The sequence below is a fragment of the Diadema setosum genome, chromosome 14, assembly GCF_964275005.1.
Source record: "Diadema setosum chromosome 14, eeDiaSeto1, whole genome shotgun sequence".
Taxonomy (NCBI): domain Eukaryota; kingdom Metazoa; phylum Echinodermata; class Echinoidea; order Diadematoida; family Diadematidae; genus Diadema; species Diadema setosum.
Window position 1 is genome coordinate 13,292,146 of NC_092698.1, and position 22,396 is coordinate 13,314,541.

Consider the following 22,396-nt stretch of genomic DNA (forward strand, 5'->3'; position numbering starts at 1 on the left):
ATCAAAGTTAGTAGGTAGTAGATGTACAATTAGTTGTTTCCTCTGAATGGTGTGAAGACTGAGGCACTATGGGATACTGGTGCACAAGTCACCATTATCTCTGAGAAATGAAGACAGGACTCTACACCAAATATAATCCCAAGATGGACTGCCGAATTACTCAGCGAAGATTTGTCCCTCAAGGCTGCAAAATTCCTTGCATGGACCAATGTGAAATTCAACCTTGATGGACAGTGCAATGCCATCGAGGTATCAACCCTGGCTATCCTAGATCCCCCGGACATCCCAATCACTGGATACAATGTCATAGCAGAAATTTCTAAGTCACACCCGGGAGCAGATACAACAACGGGAGCAGGGTTGACTCAGGCCATGTTATCCTCATTGAGAGCGCAGCCTCGAGACATTCCCTGTCTAATCAACCTTCTTTCCCAAGAACAAGATGATACGGTGGGACTGGTAAGAAATGGACGGAAAAGCATCACGATTCCCAGCAGGAAGACGGTAGGTGTGGTATGCAGAGTGCATACGTTTCCTGTAAATTGTCGCACTGATGTCCTACTCCAGCCTGGCTCTATTGATGAGATGGGAGACCTTCAAGTCGATGAGAGTTCAGTGAGGATCAATCACCCGGATAGTGATCCCTATCTCGAATCCCACCCATCATGATGCTTTACCGCAGGGACGCAAAGTCTTGGGCCAACTACACCTCATCCAGTCAGTCCCTTGATGTCAAACATATCCAGAGAGAGACCAAACAAACAATGACAGTCCCTCCCCACCCAAAACAACTAAGATGTTTGCAGCAATGGACCTCACTGAGCCCACATCGTCACAGCAAGCACGTGTCAACTTACAGATGCTTAAGGAAGAAAAGAATGCCTTCACCAAGGATGACTCTGACATGGGTTGTATTCCAGACCTACAGATGTGCATTCCTCTTACAGATGATGCCCCTGTAAGTTAGACATACCTGTCCATCTCCAGACCCCTGTATGCCGAAGTGAAGAAGTATCTGCAAGACCTGATAGAGCAAGGCTGGATAAGGAAATCCACCTCGTCCCTATGCCTCACTAATTGTCTGTGTGTGGAAGAAAGATGGAAGTCTGTGGCTGTGCATTGATTACAGAGGTCTTAGTAAAAAGACCATTGACGATCAACAGCCTATACCCTGAATTCAGGACGTACTAGATGGATTTGGTGGGAGCACCTGGTTTACCACTCTTGGCCAAGGCAAAACATACCATCAAGGCTTTGTCTATCCAGACAGCAAGCATGTGACCACCTTTGTAAACCCTGTGAGGTTTATATGAGTGACAACGGATCCCCTTCGGCCTTGAGAATGCCCCTGCAGTATACCAGCGCCACATAGAGGTATGTCTGGAAGGCCTCACCAATGAATGTTGAGTTGTATACCTCGACGATATACTTATGTATAGTCGCACATTCGAGGAGCACCTTGGACATATCCAACAAGTCCTTCAACGAGTGTACCACACAACAGCATGGCATCAAGCTAAAGCCAGCCAAATGCAACCTGTTCCACATGAAAGCCAAGTACCTGGGCAGGATTATATCATAGGAAGGCCACAACCAAGACCCCAAAGACACTCAAGCCCTCAAGGCCCTGAAGGAGAAGCACCCCAGACAGTATTCCTCCAGAGGACATCCCAAAAAAGAAAGGTTCCAAGAAAGAACAGAAATGGTCCAGACAAACCCCTACCCCAGACAATTCCAGCTCTGAAGAGGAAGCCTATTATTACACAGCACAAAGACAAATCTCCAGAACAGATGACATTTCTCAGACTGAGGAAGAGCAAGAGTTAGCCTCTCAAAGTAAGAACATAACTACTGGGGAACATCCTGCAGGTCCAGATCAGCCACCAGAAGGACCACCTGCACCCAAAAATGTCAGTGACAACATCCCGCTTGCACCAGACTCAGCCTAACCACTCACAACCAAATCCAACCACCTGTGGTACAGAATGCACCAAGCAGAAGTACAAGAGAGAGATGGCCACCAGCCATCTTTACCTATGAAGCCCCAGGTGAACCTGTAAGGTACCCTACTAATGTCACCCTGGAAAGTGCTAGTGCTTCTGGACAGCATCTTGACAGGCACCAGATGCCTGCCAATCCTTACCCCCCAAATTGCATCGGGACAAAACCCCACTGTGCCTGTTACTCTTACTTCACCCCACTTGCTAAAGTCACTGCCAACCTATTGTGCCCCATCTGTCCCCCACGGCCCACAATTGCACCAACTACAAGCACAGCCTATGTTTGGATCTCAGACATATTTTCCTTGCAATCCCCTCTTTGTTTGTTGGTGTCTTTTTTTTGGGGGGGGGGGATGGGGAATGTCTGGTAGACATGTGCTTTTGGAGGGGAAGGTGTGGAGTCCCCACAAATAGGACCCCACCCTGTAAGTTTTTGAAGTAGTTATTTAATTAGCAGGTAATTATAAACACATTTTGAGAATGATGAGTGTAAACATACACCAAGCATACACTCCCCACCTCACCACCTCAAGAGCAATACTATTATCCCCTAAATACTCAAGCAGTCCTTCCGAGGAAGCACCTTTTTCCACCCCAGCATCAGAGTGAAATATCCAAGCCGTATGGGAGTGCAAGGTAGATCTATGTGATGCGGTATCGGTGGAGGTCAGTAGTTGTGCTCATCACCACCATTCAAGCATCACATGGAGTCTTTCTTCTTCTTTCAATAGATACTCCCTCTCAGGGAAGGGGGCTACATTATGTTTAACACTTCCCTGAAGCAAGAAATAATAACAGAGTATGAAAGTAAATAATCATTGCACCATGCCTCAGTGTCATTTTCTTTCCTCTTCATAACCCTTACTTTGGGGTACCTTTACTTTGATTATTCCTGTGCAATAAATAGATGAATTTCCATGTCTTGATGAAGTAAAAAAAAAAAAATATATATATATATATATACAGTATTCACCGCATAATCGGGCATCTGATAATCGGGAATCTCGCTTAAATGACATACGCTTCCCAGAAACATTTCCAATGCACGTTATTTTCACTGGATAATCGGGCGGGGACCTCTGATAAACGGGACAATTTTTCTTCAAGCGACCTTTGATTTTGTTGATATTTTACACAAAAAATCTACCAAAATACCACAACAATATTTCATAGATTCCCTGTCAGTTGTCGTTTACATCAAACTTACAAAGCAAGCTTCGGACTGGTGTGTTTTGACCTCCGTCCATCCAGTACACGTACATTTCAGCTCGCTGCCCGCCTTCGCTTTTCTGTACACATGTATTATGGCGAGCTAGATCGCTACAACACATGTACAGTGCAGTGATCGCTGCAAGTAAACAATCAAGCCGTGATGATTGAATGATTGTAGGACTTTTCATTGACGTTCCCACATCAGTTCTGGGTAATCATTTCCCATGGTTGTGGATATGTATTTATACAGAACGCCCTACGTGTCCAAGAATTCTACGAATGTTTAAGAAAGTGCTAGCTTTTAATCCACATATTTTGTGTTCGAAGAGAGGTGACAGAAGAAGAACCCAGTTGCGATGACTACATCATTGCGAGAATGCAGGGACAGCTAGAGGGTCGCGCCGAGGGGTAGCGTGGTTGTGTATTCATGTACATGTAAAGTACGTCAGTATGCATGTGTGTGTGTGTGTGTGTGTGTGTGTGTGTGCACTGTACATAATGTACATGTCGTATGCTGTTAGTGTATGGTGAGTGCTCATCGCAAAATCGGGCACCCCGCTTAAAGGGGCCATGTTTGCTACTCCCAACCTGTCCCGATTATGCGATGAATAATGTATATATATATCCTCATAAATGAACCAAGTGTGAGATAGCACAATTGTAGTAATAAGCACTGTACATGAATATTGCTTAATCATATTGCAGAAAATCACTAAAGCCAACTAATCACTGCCACAAGTCATGGGAAAATTTTGGTAGTTTAGATGCAAAGGTAATAATAGGAGATTTTCTTTCTTACATGTATCTTGGGACTGTAAGAACATTCCAAAGAGAAATCAGTATTACACAAGTTCACTGAAGATAAATACCCACCACGCAAAAGAATCTACACTTCTAATAAAATTTTTTTCCCCTGAAGTTTCATTACATTGGTCTAGTTTCCAAAAATTTTACAAATTTACTGTAGTCCTACATTTTTATGCACAGTAACACTATGACACTAAAAATAAATCCTCAATGAAACTGTCCTTTCAAACAATGGAAGTTACCCTATGTTTGGATAAAATGATCTTAAAAGAGGGTTTATGGAAAGAACCTTTCTTTCACAATACACTTAAATAAGTTGGCCTGCCATGGTCTGTTGTACACTTGTTGAACTGCAGTGATTGTACATTTGTGCATAGTTTCATACAATACTTCACAAAAATCATCTTGGGCATGTAGCAAGTCTGCCTTTCTTGCCCAAACTGAGGGTGATCATCCTGAGCGTCATGTCCACACATCCTCCAAGTATCGCTTTTCCTCTCGTAGTTTGGCGATGAGGAGCACGATCTCATAGTCTCCCTGTCCAGTCTTTTCTTTCATAATGTCCTTCCAGGTGTCCAGCACATTTTTGGCCATGTTCTTGGCATCTCTGTGATGCAAGAAAAACACAGAGTACATTTGATTGAGTAACAATGCTGTCTACCAACATATGCCAGTCAAGGTTCAGTTCTAGGGACAAGAATACGTACCATGAACAGCTTTGAACCCAAAGGGACAATAAAAATCTCACTTAGGTGACTCAAATGTGATTTTCCAACCTTATCCTTCCCACTTTCCTCACTCATTTCTGGTTTATCTTTCTCCTCTCACCAACACTTCCTAATTCTTTACCTGATTCTCACTCTATTTTTACAACTGTACTTGTTTCCTATTCCCTTCTCCATTAATGAAACCTCATCTTCCAGTTCACCGCTGACTTTTGATTGCTACAATTTGCCATCCTTACACTATGCCTATATCACTTCCCTCCTCCACTCTCCACTCTCTAGGTTCTTCTCTTGCTGATCAATAGTCCTTTCAAGGATTCCATGCACATGGTCTTAAAGCAAACCTCTCTTCCTCAAAGGTAAAAATAGCTTTAACTACTGCAAGTCTCCATTTAAGACTACCAATATAATGGAATATTTCATTTTCAATGCAATTATAAAACACAAATAACCAAAACAAAAAAGGTTTTCAAAAGGTAAGCACACTGAGTTGATCAAATTTGTACACTTTATACTTCTACTTCTACATTTTGAAAGGTTTGCTGATTGTCAAAATGATTTTTTTTTTTTTTTTTTTTTTAAATTGCATAGGACTGGAAGGAAATAAGTTGTTATGAAATTGTTCTACTCACCCACATACATAAATGTGTGCATTCTGCTCCAGAACCAATGCTGCTAATTCTTTGCTGTGGACCTTCATGTTATCCTGGACATAGCGTGGTGCACGTTCTCCACTCTGGCCTTCTTTTGGCTCATCTCTGGAGAATGACACGCAGAGCTGGGATAGGACACCTGTCTCCATAAACATTTGAAGTTTCTCCCTGAAACAAAAAAGGCACAAAACACTGTTGCTAATCATGAAATGGACACCAAAAAAGTATTTATTTTCAATGCAGCATCTTGGAAGAAATACTCAGATTTGGATTTTCCCCACAAGAATGATACTTCTTTTCTTTTTTAAAACTGTGGTTGCACCTTCCATTGCAAGAAACAAGATATATTTGAGTGAGAGAGAGCTCCCTTTGCTAGCCTTCCTCATCATCATCAACATTTTATCAGCATCTAGATTTTATTTTTGCTTCATTTTTCCTTTTTGTTTTCTGCCATGACTAGTAAATACACTGCTTGTGACCAGCTACACTTCACATAGACATGTTCCTGGTTGTCACCTGTAGAGATAGTCTCTTTCCTTGTGCCGGCAGCCAAAGAAGAGCCAAATGGGGCCAAAGGTCGACGGGCCACCTGTCTCCTCATCAACCAAACCCTTCATCATGTGATGGCGATGCTCCAGGAAGCCAACAAATGGTGCTACACCCGTGCCAGGACCAATGAGGATGAGTGGGACGGATGGGTCATCGGGGAGATGGAAGTGTTGGTTGATTCGAGGATAGATTCCTATCTGAATGTAGAATGGCAACAGAAAAGTAAAAACACAAAAGAGGTTCATTCATATGTGAATCAAAATTTGAGTCATATGAGGTATATACAGAGAAAATTTTATCAGCTATTCTTATGTGTAGTTTTCCAGCACTTGCATACTCATTATGCATACTCATCAGAGCCATAACTTCACTGAATTGATCAAAACATAATGACACATTATACCCTTAGCTGGAAAGCATGCTTTTTACTAACTATACATCCTTTCTGATTCCAAACAGGAAATACCATCACGCACAAGTCATTATACTTATGTGTCTTTGTTTTTTTATTCATGACACATGTTCTGGATGTACTCACTTCTGGCGGAGTGCCAAGGGTCAGCTTGTTCACCTCCTCATTCAAATCCATGGTAATTTGCTGACTAGTTGCCTGCACACGCCCACTGGTCGTTGCCAGGTGGTTAAGCCATCCTGTACACACCCCTTGCCTGGACTGGCTCCGCCCCTCTCCTGACGGAATGTCGATAATGTTGAAGACGAAGTGAAAGGTGCTTGGACTAGCAAGAGGTGAACTGCAGATGGAAAGAAAGCATGAAAACAACTGGACAATAAAAAATTGTAAGATTTGCATGAATGACAAGGGCAATGAGGCTGCTCTTCTTCTTCTTGACTATTCGGCTGCGTTTGACACGCTCGACCACACGTTGCTACTACAACGACTTAGTAATGACTACTCCATCACAGGCACTGCCATCCAATGGATCAAGTCATATCTTCAAGATCGCACACAGAGGGTGATAATCAATGGGACCTGTTCACGTCCTAGTCCTATCAGCTGCGGAGTTCCGCAAGGATCCGTTGCCGGCCCCCTTCTTTTTCTCCTCTATACAGGTCCACTCACCAGAATCATCAATTGTCATCATGGAGTCAACTACGCTATGTATGCTGACGACACTCAAATTTACATGACTATGTCACCTGGCGATAGGATTGCTGCTGTTAATTCACTGAGAGAATGTCTCAATGACATCAAAGCCTGGTCCACTGCCAACAGACTCCGTCTGAACGAAGACAAGTCTGAACTCATCCATTTCTCATCACAGTTTAGGAGCACAGTTCCTCTACCAGATCTAACTACTCGGGATGGGATTATTAAGGTCTCTGACTGTGTTAGAGACCTTGGCTTTACTTTGGACAAACACTTAACTCTTAAACACCATATCACAAACATTTGTAAGTCTGCATCATGGGGTATTTTCAAAATAGGGAAGATCAGGCGTCTGCTTGATCAATCATCAGCTGAGCGGCTCGTCCATGCCTTCGTCTCCTCCTATCTGGACTACTGCAACTCCCTCCTTGCCGGCCTCCCTCTTTCTCACATATCCCCTCTCCAACGTATCCAAAATTCAGCCGCTAGATTAGTCTCCCTTAGTAGGAGACATGACCATATATCTCCTGTTCTCCGCTCACTACATTGGCTTCCAGTCCATTCCCGTATTACTTTCAAGATCCTACTTCTGACGTACAAAATCACACGTAATCTTGCACCCATATATCTTCAAAACCTAGTCTCTCTCCGCTCCTCCTCTTCTGCCAGACCCCTCCGTTCATCTTCCTCTCTCCAATTACTTCATGGCCCACGTACAAAAACCTGTTATGGTGACCGAGCCTTCTCTTCCATTGCTCCCACTGTATATTCAGAATGCCTCATCTGTCGAATCATTTAAAATTCTTCTTAAAACTCACCTGTTAAATCAGTTGTAAATTTTTATTTTTTTTTTTCTCCTGGAGGCGCACACAGTTATCAATTATTGTACCATTGTATCACATGTATTTTTCTTTTCTTTTCTTTTCTTTCTTCTTCTTTTGTTACTGTTAACACTAATTTTGTTAATGTTATAGTGTTTTTCTAATCTATTTGTATGAGTAGCAAAGTGCGCTTAGAAACGTCAGTATGAAGCGCCATATAAATGCAATTATTATTATTATTATTATGATGCCATATATCCAACTGCTCTTCATTGGTAGTCAATTACACACCACTCCTAGGCATTTTGAAAATGAGATTTCTAAGCAGCTAGAACAATTAGAAATGAGAAGAAAGCAACAAATGTCATACTTTCATACCATCTCCCAGCCCCCATCACCCCCTCCTTCAAAAAAAACAAACAAACAAACAAACAAACAAACAAAAACACCTTAAGGTTGGCACGTGTTTGGAGGAGAGGGTAAGTGGGAAGGAATAGTGTCACACAGAGAGTTAATGCATAACAGAAAACAAAATCAAATCTATGCATGTTAGATACCTGGAAATGGAATATGGTCTTGGTAGGAGCCTAGGACAGTGTTCTAGAATTCTCTCTAACGGTGGATGGCATGATGGGAAGGCCCGAAGGATGTCCAAAAGTGACAGACACGGTCTCCGCAGGTATGTGGCATAGTCAGTCTGGCCCTGCTTGCTGCACAACTCTTGGAGGCGACGCTTCTCCCTTGGGTTGCTGGTGTACTCCACCAGTGCTCGTAGAAATGCCTGCCAATCATGAATATGACAACATATTGACCCACTGTTGAACCCTTGCTGTGCTCTGAGTAAATGTTGCATAAGCCTGTGTGATGTCACCAGACTATACAATATTTACGCAAGCATATCATGAGAGAAATTATTGAGAATTCTTCCACAGGCATAGAAAGAGGTTTATAAATTTCAGGTTTGCAGATGAAATAACCCTCACATGCAAAGGTAAAGGAGAACTTAAGTTTTTGCAGGGAATCAAGGAAACTAGCAAGAAGTACAATCTACTCTTAAACATGAGGAAAACAAAAATCATGGTAATAAACAGGTAAGTGCAGGTTGTATCTAGCGTAGTTGGGTTCACAGATAAACAATGAGAGTTTGTACCACTGACGCATATATCTTCACCTTCTTTGGCAGGGCACGAATGTCGAGACACCAGGTAAAGACGTGTCTGAGTGTAGAAAAGGCAGGGATGAACTCGGGCACAGCAGCACGCTTCTTCTGGGTGCCCTCCAGAATGGACACTCTGACTGGACGGTCAGCCAGGTCAGCGACCTCCAGCTGCTTCAAGAGGTCGTTGACTTCTTCATTGCTGTTGGGGCAGATAATGCTAAAGGAGTCACCTGGCTGGAAGTCAAAGGAGTTCTCCTGCAAAGCAAATGGGAGATGTGGTGATTAGGAAGACAAAGGATATACGTGTAGACATTCACAGTTTATTGCAATACCAGCATCTTTGCTTCAATGCCATGGGTCTTATAAACAAGACAACATGACACCCTAAAAAAGCAATTGCTGGTGACAACCCAAAAAAAAGTTTGAACACAATCCATCGCAAATGTGGCTAGTACACAGCACACAAGCAGACCCTAAAATGTATTGTTTACCATTAGGATCAGTGATTTACAAAATGTTCGAATTATCACATTTGATGCATATGTGTAGGTCAGTTGTATCAAAAAACATGCTACCACATAGAAATGTTGTAATAAAGCCTAAAATATACAGAGATATGACTATTTTACCCACTACTGTAAAAGTGGAAATTTTTGCAGTGTTGAAATTTTCACACATTTCGCGCAACCAGAAACTAGCGCGAAAATAAAAGCATGCAAATATTTTTGTTGGCCATTTGTTCCAGTAGATGATGTACTGATTCTGCAGATTCAAAAACATGCGAAACTCTTCTTACCGCGCCAAGCACGAAAAATTTTTACAGTAAACATTTACTGGAGACGGTTCAGTCTAGATATAAGTCTATTGTGATTATTGTTCACATTTTGTATATTTAACAACAATTAACACTGATTATAATTATTAAAATTTCTACATTGGTTGTTTCCATCCCTAACTCACATTTTAGAACTATTTTGAAGCACTTAAGCTGGGTTTTTGTTTCATCTGCACATGGTAAATAATGCCTTAAAAAAAAAAAAAAGAACCTTTTTGTGTACAAAGATGGAACCAGCTAAGGTGCTACCACCAAAAAGTTATAGGCCACTAGCTTTTTCAGTGATACACCTCCATACCGAATTTGAATAAACTCTTGTCAAGAAACATGGCTAGAATTGCCTTCACAAAAAGTGATGCCATTTGGCAGTGGTGTAACATTGTTGAATCAAACGTACCAAGGGGTGCAGTTATTTACAAATGGTATAAGTCTTCTCATGAAAAATGGCATAGAATTTAACATGTAGACTCACTGGAACTTTGAGCTCAATGTCTAAGGCAGTCTTGACAGAGTCTTCTGTGGTCAGCTTGGTTGCTATGACAATGGAGGCTGTGGTGACTCCAGATGATGCCGATGGGAGTGGAGCTCCTCCTTGGATTGGCAATGATTCAAGGTCCTTCAAAAGGGAAAATGTCATTGCCTTGTGTCAGAGTTGTTAATTCAGCAGTACAGTGACAAAAAAAAGGATACAAATTGCTGTGAAATGGTCAACATACACATAGTATACTCATGGTATACTTTGAATTAAGATTTACTTCCGTTTTTCATTCCTAGTAGTATTACAACACTGAATATTTAACAATTCATAACTTTTACATAGACTATACAATTTTCCTCAAACTTTCAATGATGTATTCTACTGCTTTTGCTGCTTTCACTCAACTTTTTAAGTGACTGTCTGATTTCCCTTAAACTTTCAAAGATGTGTTCTACTATATTGTTGCTTTCAGTAAATCAACATTATATTTGAGCTGGTTTCCTTAAGTCTAGCTCAAATACAAATGTTTTGTATTCAATTTTCATGACAATCTTTATCAAACTAATAAAGGTACACCTACCACCATCTCATTGGCAATATATTCCACTCTGAGGTAGGGATGTGGCAGCAGGGGTAAGGTGAGTGCGCTCTCACTGAGGGGAGGCAGGGAGCAGGTGAGGGGAGCTAGGTCCGGTTGCCCCGACGTCTCCACTGAAGCATGCTGCTCCCCGGATTCTGGTGTACTACCGTTAATCGAACCACGCCCATTAGATTCCTGCTGCTGAGATGGAGCTTTGTTTTGTTCTGGAGTACTAGATGATTCTTGAGCGTTACCATCAGTTGAAAGCAATGTGCTATTCCCAACATCGTCGACGGAGGTAGTTGACAGCGGGCGCTTCTTTCCCCGTTCTGTAAGGCCATCAGTGGAGTCATCGGTACATTCATCCTGCTGCTCTTTGCCCGAAATCTGTTCCTTGCCTGGCTTCTGTTCTGACCCAGTTTCCTCTCCTTTCTCCACTCTAGTTCTTTTATCATTTTCCTCATTAACTTGTCCTCTGACCTCCCCTACATCAGAGGAAACTCCATTGCAAATCATGTTTTGCTGCGTGGCATTTTCAGATAGGGCAGCACTGTCCACATCTAACCCATCCATTATCCTGTGCAATTCTTTCCACAGACCTTCAATCCAGGGTTCCACCACCACCTCCAAGCTGAGTATGGCAATCAGAAACAATGCATATACACAAATTAGTATATTTCTCCCACATCTACTGCTGATCTAATTTTTCACTACTTTGACGTCATCATCTTCACCTGAAACACCAGCTGCATCAACTGCATCTGTGTCTTATCGTGCATAGATCATGCACTATCTCTCAACTTTCTCTGTGCTAACAACAGCCATAGAATATGTAGTGAGCCAAACATGTGCACATTTTGGTTGTATCAAGTCACTGATGAGATGTTGTGGGATGTTCCTCTCAGACGATGATTCCCGGTGTCTTAAAGAGTATCTGTACCCTACAATTTTAATTTCTGACATTGTAGTTTATTGTATTAATTGGCAATGTCCCTGAGAAATCCGAGTGTGAGGTTGCTCCCACACAGAATTAAAAAGTTCAGTCTCAAGCGCCTTAGTACAAGCGATCTCTTTGTTTGGTATTACTTTTCAAACTTACAGATGCACACATATACACTGTACATGTAAGTTCCACAGTGGTTGGGGCTCTCAGACCACTGCGGCGGTATATAGTGGTTCAGTATTATATCAGCAGCATGTGTGAGTGTGTATACATGTACATACATGTGTTTGTGTGAATGTTGGAGTGTGCGTCCGGGCAAGAGATCTCAGAGCGTGATTTTATGTTCATCTCCCACCCCCTTCAAATTTTTGCAACTGATTTGAATACACAAACAGACTATGACTTGCAAGACAGATTAAATGTCGCACAAACGTAAATGCTGGAGAAATACGATGGAACCTTGTTAGGCGTATGGCCCAGTAGAAATCTAGTGTGTAAAAGTAGAAGTAGGTCTAGCTAATACTACTACTAGTAGGGTCTATAGATCATAAAATTTTTGTGTAGACTGGGCTACAGCATTTTCTTGTTTTAGTACACCCATAGGTCATAATACAAATATTTGAAAATAAAATTTAATAGTGACCTGTTACATATGCCTAGGCCTCACATAAAGTTCACTGCATGATTGTCACTGTCATGTAACATATTTTCTATGTCAGTGTCAGACTCAGTGTGAGATTCATTGTCCTCACAAGCATGCTTGGAAAACATGAAAGGGACTGCATTTGACCCCGGCCTGACCCTACTGTCCTGCTGCTTTGTATTTCTAGTGATACCACTACTGATACTAGTGTTCCCCACTGCAGGTCAGTTTAATGAGGTATGGAAATTTTGAAGTCCGCAGGCTTAAAATTTTTCTCGCATACTCTTGCAGGTGGGCTCGCAAGCCAATCCCAGTTAAAGACCAAACTGGCAGAATAGAACTTCCACCAAATCTGCGGGCACGAACTTGTCTGTTACAGTAGGTACATACGTATGTCACATACCAATAAACCATTAACTACACTACACAGGGAAATACCTGTACCTACCACATGAGACTTAATCAATCAGCATGTAGTAACCTAGAAGACAACTCGACTGCTACTGCATCTAGGCATTGAAACGGCGCAGGTACACATAGGCATACATACATGGACATAGTACGGTGTGAAGCGATACCGATAGAAGGTATATGACAAAGACAGAGGGAAGCATGGGAAACATGCACATACTACTGCTAAAGAGCTATGTTTCTCAGTAAGGGTGCTTTTTGTGATGAGCTACACTTTGTCTACGGTACTATTAAGGACATGCCCTAACACCTCTCAAATTTAAATTTTAGGGTACATTATACACTTGTAAAAGTCATCTCAGTCATCATGCTTCACTGGGTTAAAAGTGCAGTGCCAACATAACATGTAATTTCTCCTGCACATTCTAACCTCATTTACTCTATCTTGACTTCAAAAGTAACAGGTCACTCAACTTTTGAGGCTTGAAAATATGTGAAAAAAACATTGTAAATTTCCTTGGCACCACCTGTTGGCTTACAGTTGACAAACAATTATGTTTTCTTTCAGATCAGGCTCACAGGTGACAAATCAATATCATATCTGCACAAGCATTGTCCAAGATATTGATTACCAGTTAGGTGTATCATTATCTTTCATGAAGCTAAAGAGGTGAAAAATATACATTTTTCTGTTTTATTGTTTGGAAAGCCACATACGTGCAAATAGCTTTCTCTTGGTGCAATGCACTCCAAAGTTTCTAGTTTTATCATTCTGAGGAAAGGTCTGAATTACCTATGTCTACAATATACCAGCTTATGAAAGGAATCTTGCAAAAGGGACAGATGAACTTTATGAACACCTGCACAAAAATGCTTGCCACGCAAGAATCAGAAGTCATTGCATGTGGCCGACTGTACTTCCGGACTTGTCATCAAGTGACACTTGCTATTAGGTTACTACAAATTCTATTATTGATGAAAAACACTGAGTAAACATAATTTCATAGTTAGAAGCTAATTTTGCCCATTACTGATGCTAGCGTGGTTGTCTGAATTAGGTCATCCCATAAGCCTGACATCCAAGAGTCATACGGCCCAAGAGCTCGACAATGGAAAAAGGTCTACAAGTACACGTTGTATGAGTCATACAGCCCACGAGCTCAACACCAGACTAGACCCAGGAGTCCGACAGTAGGCAAACAAGGCCCACGAGTCCGACACTAGGCAAAAAAGCCCATGAGTTCTACAGAAGGCAATCAAAGCCCACAAGTTGGACACTAGGAAAAAAGATGCATGAGAATGACATTGTGCACAATAAGCTCCATGATGTAATGAAACACCCGAGTATTCAAACACTGGCAAACAATTTTACTATTAGTGTCTTCACAGAATAACTGATCACAACAAAGTAAATGCTGCAGTTCTTGTATCAGTTCTAGTTCCTTTTAGCTTTAAGAAAACACTTAAAGACTGGCAAACTATATCATGTGAATATTTAACACCTCTTGCATAAAGAAACAGAGTGGTCAAACAACTACAAAAACTTACCCCACTGCATCATCTGCATGCCCTGTGGGATAGAACCTTTTGGCTCCCAATTCTTGCAGCCTCTCATCAAAGTTCTTTCCATTCCTGCAGAAGTTACTGTAGTTTGAATCTCCCAAGGCTGCAGGTTATCAAACAGATATAAGAAAAATCATATGTAAGTAGAATGTGACATCACTTTCAGTGTGAAGATGTCCATGCCACTTCACCTTACATCGTATCACTGAAACAGCAATGAATTAGATATTCAAGAAATAAAGATATGGTCAGAAAAGATTCACATGAGGTAGAGTTAATTCAAATATGAATATGATGAAGTGGACTATAAAATTTCTTCACATCAAGACAGACAATCAAAATTAGCACTGTGACACTCATTATACAAGTGGGGTGACATTTCTAAGACAAAGCAAAGAGAAAGCATCAAACAAAATTTGCATACATTCATTTGCTCATTTAGAAGACATATTGATGAAATGTGTCATTTGCATAATTTCCTATTGTCTCGAGTCATAACTGAGAATTACAATTGTATGCTAAATTTAACTGAACATATGATAATAAATATTCTAAGCCACTGCAGTGACCACAGATGAAAAAAAAAAAAATGTTTTTACCATCCTCTTCAAAGGGCAAGACAACAGAAAAGATTTACCAATGAAAAATATGTATTGTAGATATTAATATGCACATAAATAAGGTAACATCGCCATGATATCTGTTAGTCAGTTACCAAGTAAACTCCTTACAGCTGAAGTCAGGTGTGTCACATACAGTAGGTAAATAATATTCAAACGGTTACAATCTAACACTAATTTTTAAACCAAATGAATATATACTGGTATCCGTGTACAGTCAACCTCGCGAAACTCAAATCCATACAGTGTAAGGACCAGAGAAAATTCTGAGACTTAGGTGAATTTTGACTTACACAATATAATCAACATGTTTATGTCCATCCACGGTAGAATTTTTCTTTGAATATGCCAATTTTTTTACTCGTGTAAGATCCACTTTGGTGAGGTTGACTGTACAGTGTATGTACAGGTTCCATATCATGCAAATAGCATTTACCAAGAAGGGCATAGTTGAGCTGGGCCAGGTGGTCTGGAGGTAGGGTAGTCTTTCGGAGACGGCGCCAGAACTTCATGGCTGTCTCAGGGCACTCGCCTTCCCCAGTCGTGGAGATGACAATCACTGCACACTTCTCTTTGGGAAGACTGAACTGCATTATCAAACCATGAGATGAAAAACTGTTGTCAAACAAGAGACCAGACAGTTGAACACTCACCAGAGTCCTGAGCAATTACCCAAGACCCTTCCCCTGACACTAACCCTAATCCTAATCCTGATCCTAACCCTAACCCAAACTCTATTCTATATTGTCCTTGGGATTAATTGCCCTGATACACTTCATGGTATTCATATGAGATAAACTTTTCAAAAAATCTTGAGATTCTGGGATTACTGCATGCCCCTTTGGCAAAACCTTCATAATCTTAGGTATTTGGACCCCTCCCTAGGGGCTCCTGGGGGCACCACTATCATTTGTACAAACCATAACCCCTTCCCTTCATTAACCCATTGAGGACGAGTCCCGAGTATACTTTTGGGCAGGTGTCTATCGGAAATGCATGTTGCAGCAAAATCAGTCCTTCCTCAACGGGTCATGACAGATGCCAGATGGAGGATGATCATAAAAGCCAACTTGAGCCACTTGGATCAGATAAGTGAAAAAAATAAACAAAACAAAAACAAAAAGAAACACAAGCAAATGAAATCATGCTCTCCTATGGTAAAAGTGAAACCCTGGAAACAAAAAGCAAGTACTACCGTTGACATACTCCTTCCTTGATATGTTAAACTCAATCTAAAAATAAATAACATTACTAAAATATGGATTTCAAATGAGCTATACACATAAAACATTGTGATGATTGTTACAGTATACACATGTTTCATTGTTCAAGAGGGCACACTGCCTTAAAATTGAAGGTGTGCTTCAAGCACTTCCTTCATACCAAACTCAAGACTTGGGTTTGTGGACCAGGCGATGAAACTTCCAATCACATTTGTGAATGAACAGAGTTGTCTTGAATACATCTTGAGCTATACCTTACACATAGCATACATGTATCTATTTTTGTTTGTGTTTTTTTTCCCCTGCTACTATGCCACAATCATTAAACTCTTTTATTGTGTAGAACTGAATGCAACCTTTGACACCGACCAAGGAGAGGGGGGGGGGGGGGGGTGTTCTGGTGCTACTATTTGATTTGTCAGGCTGTACTGGTTACCTTCTTCTCCGTCATGCTCAGGCAAAAGATGTCGCACTTCAGGTCATGCTTTGATGATAAGTCATGAATTTCCTCAGCAATGGCCTGTGACTGGCCAGTTTCAGAGCCATACAGCAACAGAAATCGTCCTTTACCCATAATGTATGTGCCTCTTTGGTCCGATGCTGCTCCTTCTGATGTTGAATTTTGGGAAAGAGTGCTGAAAAAGAAAACATAGCCAGGAGATTTCTGTCTTTAAGTACCAATTGTAACTTTCCATTTCATTGAGAACTCCCACAGCCTTGCACAGTATTAGCAATGTTGTACATTACAATGCAGTTTTCCAAACAACCTGCAACACACATGGTGAATTTTCCATCTCATAACAAAGAACTTGATAATCAACTGTATAATGATCAAAAACATTTAGTTAGTCACGAGTTTAAATCAGAAAAGAGTTCCTGTAATGCCTTTATCAAAATTGATCAACAACACTAGTAAAACTCCACAGCAGTACTTGTAAATATATAAACATGTTTTGTGCCTTGTATGCATGTTGTGAACACCAACATTTTGTGCACGCCATTTTATTTAAACACAGGTTGTGGGTCTGTGCATATCCACAATGGTGGGCTGTGTGTGTCCCATCATTGGGCATCATTACACTATATATTCTGCATGACAGATTATTGCATAATTCCATACATGGCACTTTAGCATGAAAACAAAACAAACATGATTTAATGTGCTTATGGTGATGTCAAGGGGTAATGCCATCCCTCCCCCCCCCCCAAAAAAAAAAAAAAAAAAAACCAAAAAACTGTGGCCCACTGAAACAAATATTTGTGCTTCAGATCATGTCAATTTTTGTGTAGGGTCTAGAAACCTAACTACACAATTGTACATGTAAATATTTATGAACAGTAGAACTAATTTCTACTGAACTAGTAAACTAGAAAACAAAAATTAAGATAAATATCTGTGCAGTTTATCACATATGCTTAATAACGGAAGAACTCTTTGGGGAGTTTGTATTATTTTTTTTTTTACTTTTTTTTTTAAAGCTAGAAGTGTGTGCTTGTGGGAGTGTGTTTGAGTATGTGTGAGTGTACACAATCACAACCCCCTGCTCCTTACTGTAAAAGTGGAAATTTTCGCGGTGTTGATATTTTCGCGCATTTCGCTCATCCAGAGACTAGCGCGAAAATAAAAGCATGCAAATATACTTGCTTGCCATATGCTCCTGTACTTGATGTCTTGATTCTGCAGAATTAAAAACATGTGAAACTATTCTTACCCGGCCGAGCACAAAAAATTAGTCATGCGAAAATATCCACTTTTACAGTAATCACTGTGTTGATGTGAGCTGATGAGCTGAGGATGAGGCCAACAAGGGTCCTCAAAATAAAAAGTTTTGGACATTCTGAAGGAGAGAGCGGTGATTTTCGGCTTAGTTGGGAGCAGGCAGCTTCCCAATCCAAAGGACCTGGTTCTGATTCCTGAGTCTAGAGGAGCAATGTTATGTTTTAATAATCACATCATCCCCTCTAATAAGAGGCAAAACACTAGTCCCTCAAATAGGACAATAAATGGAGGAGATCCCATAAGTGAATTAGACACAACTTACACCCATGAAAGATCCTAAAAAATAAAAAATAAAACACACTCATTCATTGTAAAGAGCAGAGTGCTAACCCATATGTACCCCCGCTAAAATCGAGAAAAAAAAATAAGAAAATATATTTAGTTATAAAACACATTTATATCTAGGTAGAAATAGTGGCAGAAATTAAAGGGACTGTACAGTACTGGTTGAGGTAGGGATTCATGTTTTGAACATTCTTAAGTGAGATAATGAAAAGTCTCTTGTGAAATATGAAAGAGCATGTAATTTTAAGAAGGATTCAACGTTTATTTGATGAAAATTGGTTTTCAAATGGCTGAGATATCCCAAAAAAGTGCTAATAATAAAAGGCGACATGCCACAACTTTATTAGGATCTCTTTGTTTCACCTTGTTTTTGGATATCTCGGCCATTTTAAAACTAATCTTCATCTAATAAACTTCTGATATCCCTTAGAACTGCATGCTCTTTGACATCTCATAGAGTGGTTTCTGAATATCTCGCAAAACGTTAAAAGCTAAATCTACACCTCGACCAGAACTGTACACATCCTTTAAGAAAAACCTATAAAAATGTAATAAGAGTGAAAATTTACTCACCAACTTTATTTCATGTAGGTGGGACTAAGAACACGCTGCTAGCAATTAATCCTAATTTTTGCGCGCACTTTACAGCCAATTGTTTGTCCTGATCAAGTTTAAGCGGTAATGCCACGTCGTTTCCTCTTAATTAAGCTCCTGGTGGAGAGTAGTTCTAAAAAGAAAGATGAATTCTGATGTTAAACAAGATTCTAATTGCTAGCGAAATGTAACTTAGTATTCACAGACTGATGTAATGGATGGACACCATGCGTACTACACAGTGTATACTGCTGTGTGTACGCTGCGTCTTTGCACATACATGTACGTACAACTGTACGTTGCTCAGTTGAAGGTAACTCCCCCTTATATCAACTCGCCACAAACTCGCCACAAATATTACACAACTCGGCCGTGACAATGTACAGGTTACGGTCAGGATGGTTATGTTAACATTAAAGCTAATGATTAGGGTCAGGGTATAGGGTTAGGGTCAGGGTTAGTGTAAGGGTAACCTTGATCCCGCAGTCCTAAGGTGACGCGGATCCTGGTGTCCCGTAGGGTGACACGGACCCCAGTGTCCTGGGGTTACACGGACCCCGGTGTCCTAGGGTGACATGGACCCGGTGTCCTAGGGTTAGGGTCAGGGTTAGTGTTAGGGTAACGTTGACCCCGGTGTCCTAGGGTGACGCGGACCCGGCGTCCTAGGGTGATGCGAACCCTGGTGTCCTAGGGTGACGCGGATCCCTGGGTTATGCAAATTCCTGTGACATAGACTCTTATCCACCTATAAACCTTCTATGGCTTTCATTTTTATGCACATGGTGCTTCAATTGCCTGAAAAACAGTCAAAACTAGAAGAAGTCTGAGGTCGGTCTGTACTGGAGTGAAACTTCAATTGCCGAGACTGCACCTACTATGCAAAACAATACAAGGCAGATGACTCGGAAGAAAGTATGTACACAGCGCCATCTTCGCCGAGCACAGTACAGATGATGCATTGTATATTTGCCATGAATTACATTTGTCCCGCAAGTCATCGTGAGCGCACTGGGCTCAGATACTCATGATAGTGAGTTTGATTCCCAGACCCATCAGTAAGTTTCAACAAAAAATGTTTTCTCCATCTACATGTACCATGTATCTGTTTATCTCATGTTTGTCATTACAGGTTCATTGCAGGAAGTCCACTGGAGATGGCAATTGTCAAAAGGAGAGACAGAAAGAAGGAGAAAAGGGAAAACAGAGAGGGAGAGAAAAACATTATTTTCGATGCTTTTTCTTTTTTCTTTTAGTAATGATCCCCCAAAAATACCACGCCCCATTTTTTACTCAATCCCCCATCAAAATTATCGCCCTCTTTTGGAATGTCAACCTAGAGCTGTTATCAGTGTCACGCAATTTTAGGCGGGGGTACATATGGAAGTCTTTCCCATACTGGTACTGTGTGTAAACAGGGAGGTGAGACATCACCTCCCTGGTGTAAAGAACGATAGCGCTATAAATTCAGTTTGCTTTGTAATTTAGAATTTGTGTGCATTTCGTATCTAATAAGCAGATAGTCAATCTCAAGTAAGTTCAGCCAGCACCAGCCAGATCAAACTGCATCAAAATTACACCAAATATTCTAAAGTATGTGTGGCATCACTCATCTAAATGTGACCTACAATGCTGGATCATGGAAACCTTAAATTTACTCAATTTCAGTTTTGATAGCCCTCGTCGTCGTCGTCATCTAAAATCTAGCTCTCGAGTCTCCTTTCACATTGGCGTGAAAACACCCACTCGACGCCATACCCGCCACACAGTCGGTTCGCGTAATTTTACACTAGACTAGTCCATGTAGTTCACATTCACGTGAGTACTGTAGGAAATATTTTGTGCTATGTTGCTTAACCTACTTACCATACACGCCAGGCCAGATCAGCAGTGCAGAGGTCACTAGATATTTAGATTACATCGAATTGGGCGTATGGGACTAAAGGCAAGCTTGACACCCGGCACCCGATCAAATGAAGGAAAGTTTATCGGTTGGAACTCACCAAGTACTGAAAATGTCTCTGTTATTTTCTGCGTTTTCCACGTCTAAACACAGTCAGTCAGGCGATACAGTCAGTAAACCTTGGCCATGCTACGTCTGTTTCGAAAGTCACTGACTACGTACAGTTGTATACTGGTCATGTGGTGTTCTCTGTTTGCAGATATGAGGGTATGTAATAGCTTTTGCTGATGACGCAATGACCTGATCGTCTAGTCTTGGTTCACAGACCCAGATTATTAATAGCGGAAAACGGCGGTGGGGGGGGGGGGGGGGTGCGTTATCCATGACTTGTCTGCTCTGCAGTCAAGTGTAGCCCCTGTTCCTCGACCACCATGAGTAAGTAGGCCACCAGTTGAAAGTCATTTGTCCTACTTTTTTATGTGATTTATTCTTTATTATTGCCAAAAGACAAAAAGCAAGTTTCAAATTGAAGAAAATGCTGTGCGTTCGTGCATATCAATAATCTTTCTGTCTTTCAAATATATATTTTCTATTCTTTATTAGAAGTTAGTTCAGTGCCACAAAATTCACATTTACAAAAAAAAAAAACATTTTACAAAGACAAACAACATCATACACAAACATTGTACAGAGGTATGTCAATCTTACAGATCGTACATTATATGATGCATTATTTTGATCAAAGACGAAATCCGGGTTTTGTTATGTTTTGCTTGTTTTATTTTTTGTTTTTTGTTTTTGTTTTTGTTTTGTTTTTTGTTTTGTTTTTTGCTTTTTTTTACACACATGTATTCTCTCAAAGTGCCAAAAACTGAGGACAACGTATAGTCTGCTCAAAGCAATTGCACACATTATTTAGTTTCATCATGTTTCTTGAAAAATACTCATTTGGCTGTAAGCCGACCAATAGTTAAACCACAAAACCATCAGAAATGATATCTAAACTCAGTTTCGCAAACATGTACATGCGGTTGTACATACATGCACACACACAATCACACACACATCCTCACATACAAAAAAAAAAATACACACACACATACACACATATCATCAATACATGTTATAGAACAGAACTCCAGATGTGAGCATGATGTCAATACCAATATCACAGTAACGGGAACACACAGAATTTACGGGCACCTTACCCTTTGTCAAGTGATCCTGATTCTCGGTAATTTATTTTGAGAAACAAAATTACTTGACATAAGAATGTATATATCATACATAGTAACAGCAATGTCACGATAGAGGAATGCATTAAATACCAATTGCCTTGGGTTTTATTCAAAATCCAAATATTCGGGGCCTCCCCCTTCGTCAGGGATAAAAGTACTTATGAATTTATATACACGTATATTATAGACCTATATAGCGAAGAATCAAGAAATAAACTAGTAATGCATTATTTCGCCAATAAGAATGAGTTTATTGAACAACTCAAATT

The 22,396-nt window shown here is 40.6% G+C and overlaps 1 protein-coding gene across 1 annotated transcript; it reads right to left on the reverse strand.

The window, feature by feature from the left end:
• Positions 1-3,845: 3,845 nt before the first annotated feature.
• Positions 3,846-21,104, reverse strand: LOC140237572 (methionine synthase reductase-like). The gene is made up of 12 exons (XM_072317507.1): positions 20,990-21,104; positions 16,767-16,965; positions 15,544-15,694; positions 14,473-14,590; positions 10,928-11,558; positions 10,342-10,485; positions 9,047-9,289; positions 8,433-8,656; positions 6,485-6,698; positions 5,914-6,143; positions 5,377-5,565; positions 3,846-4,626 (listed from the first exon to the last, which is right to left on the reverse strand). The coding sequence occupies exons 2-12, from the start codon at positions 16,902-16,904 to the stop codon at positions 4,482-4,484; spliced, it is 2,427 nt and encodes an 808-aa protein (XP_072173608.1). The 5' UTR covers positions 16,905-16,965; positions 20,990-21,104; the 3' UTR covers positions 3,846-4,481.
• Between the last annotated feature and the right edge of the window lie 1,292 nt (positions 21,105-22,396).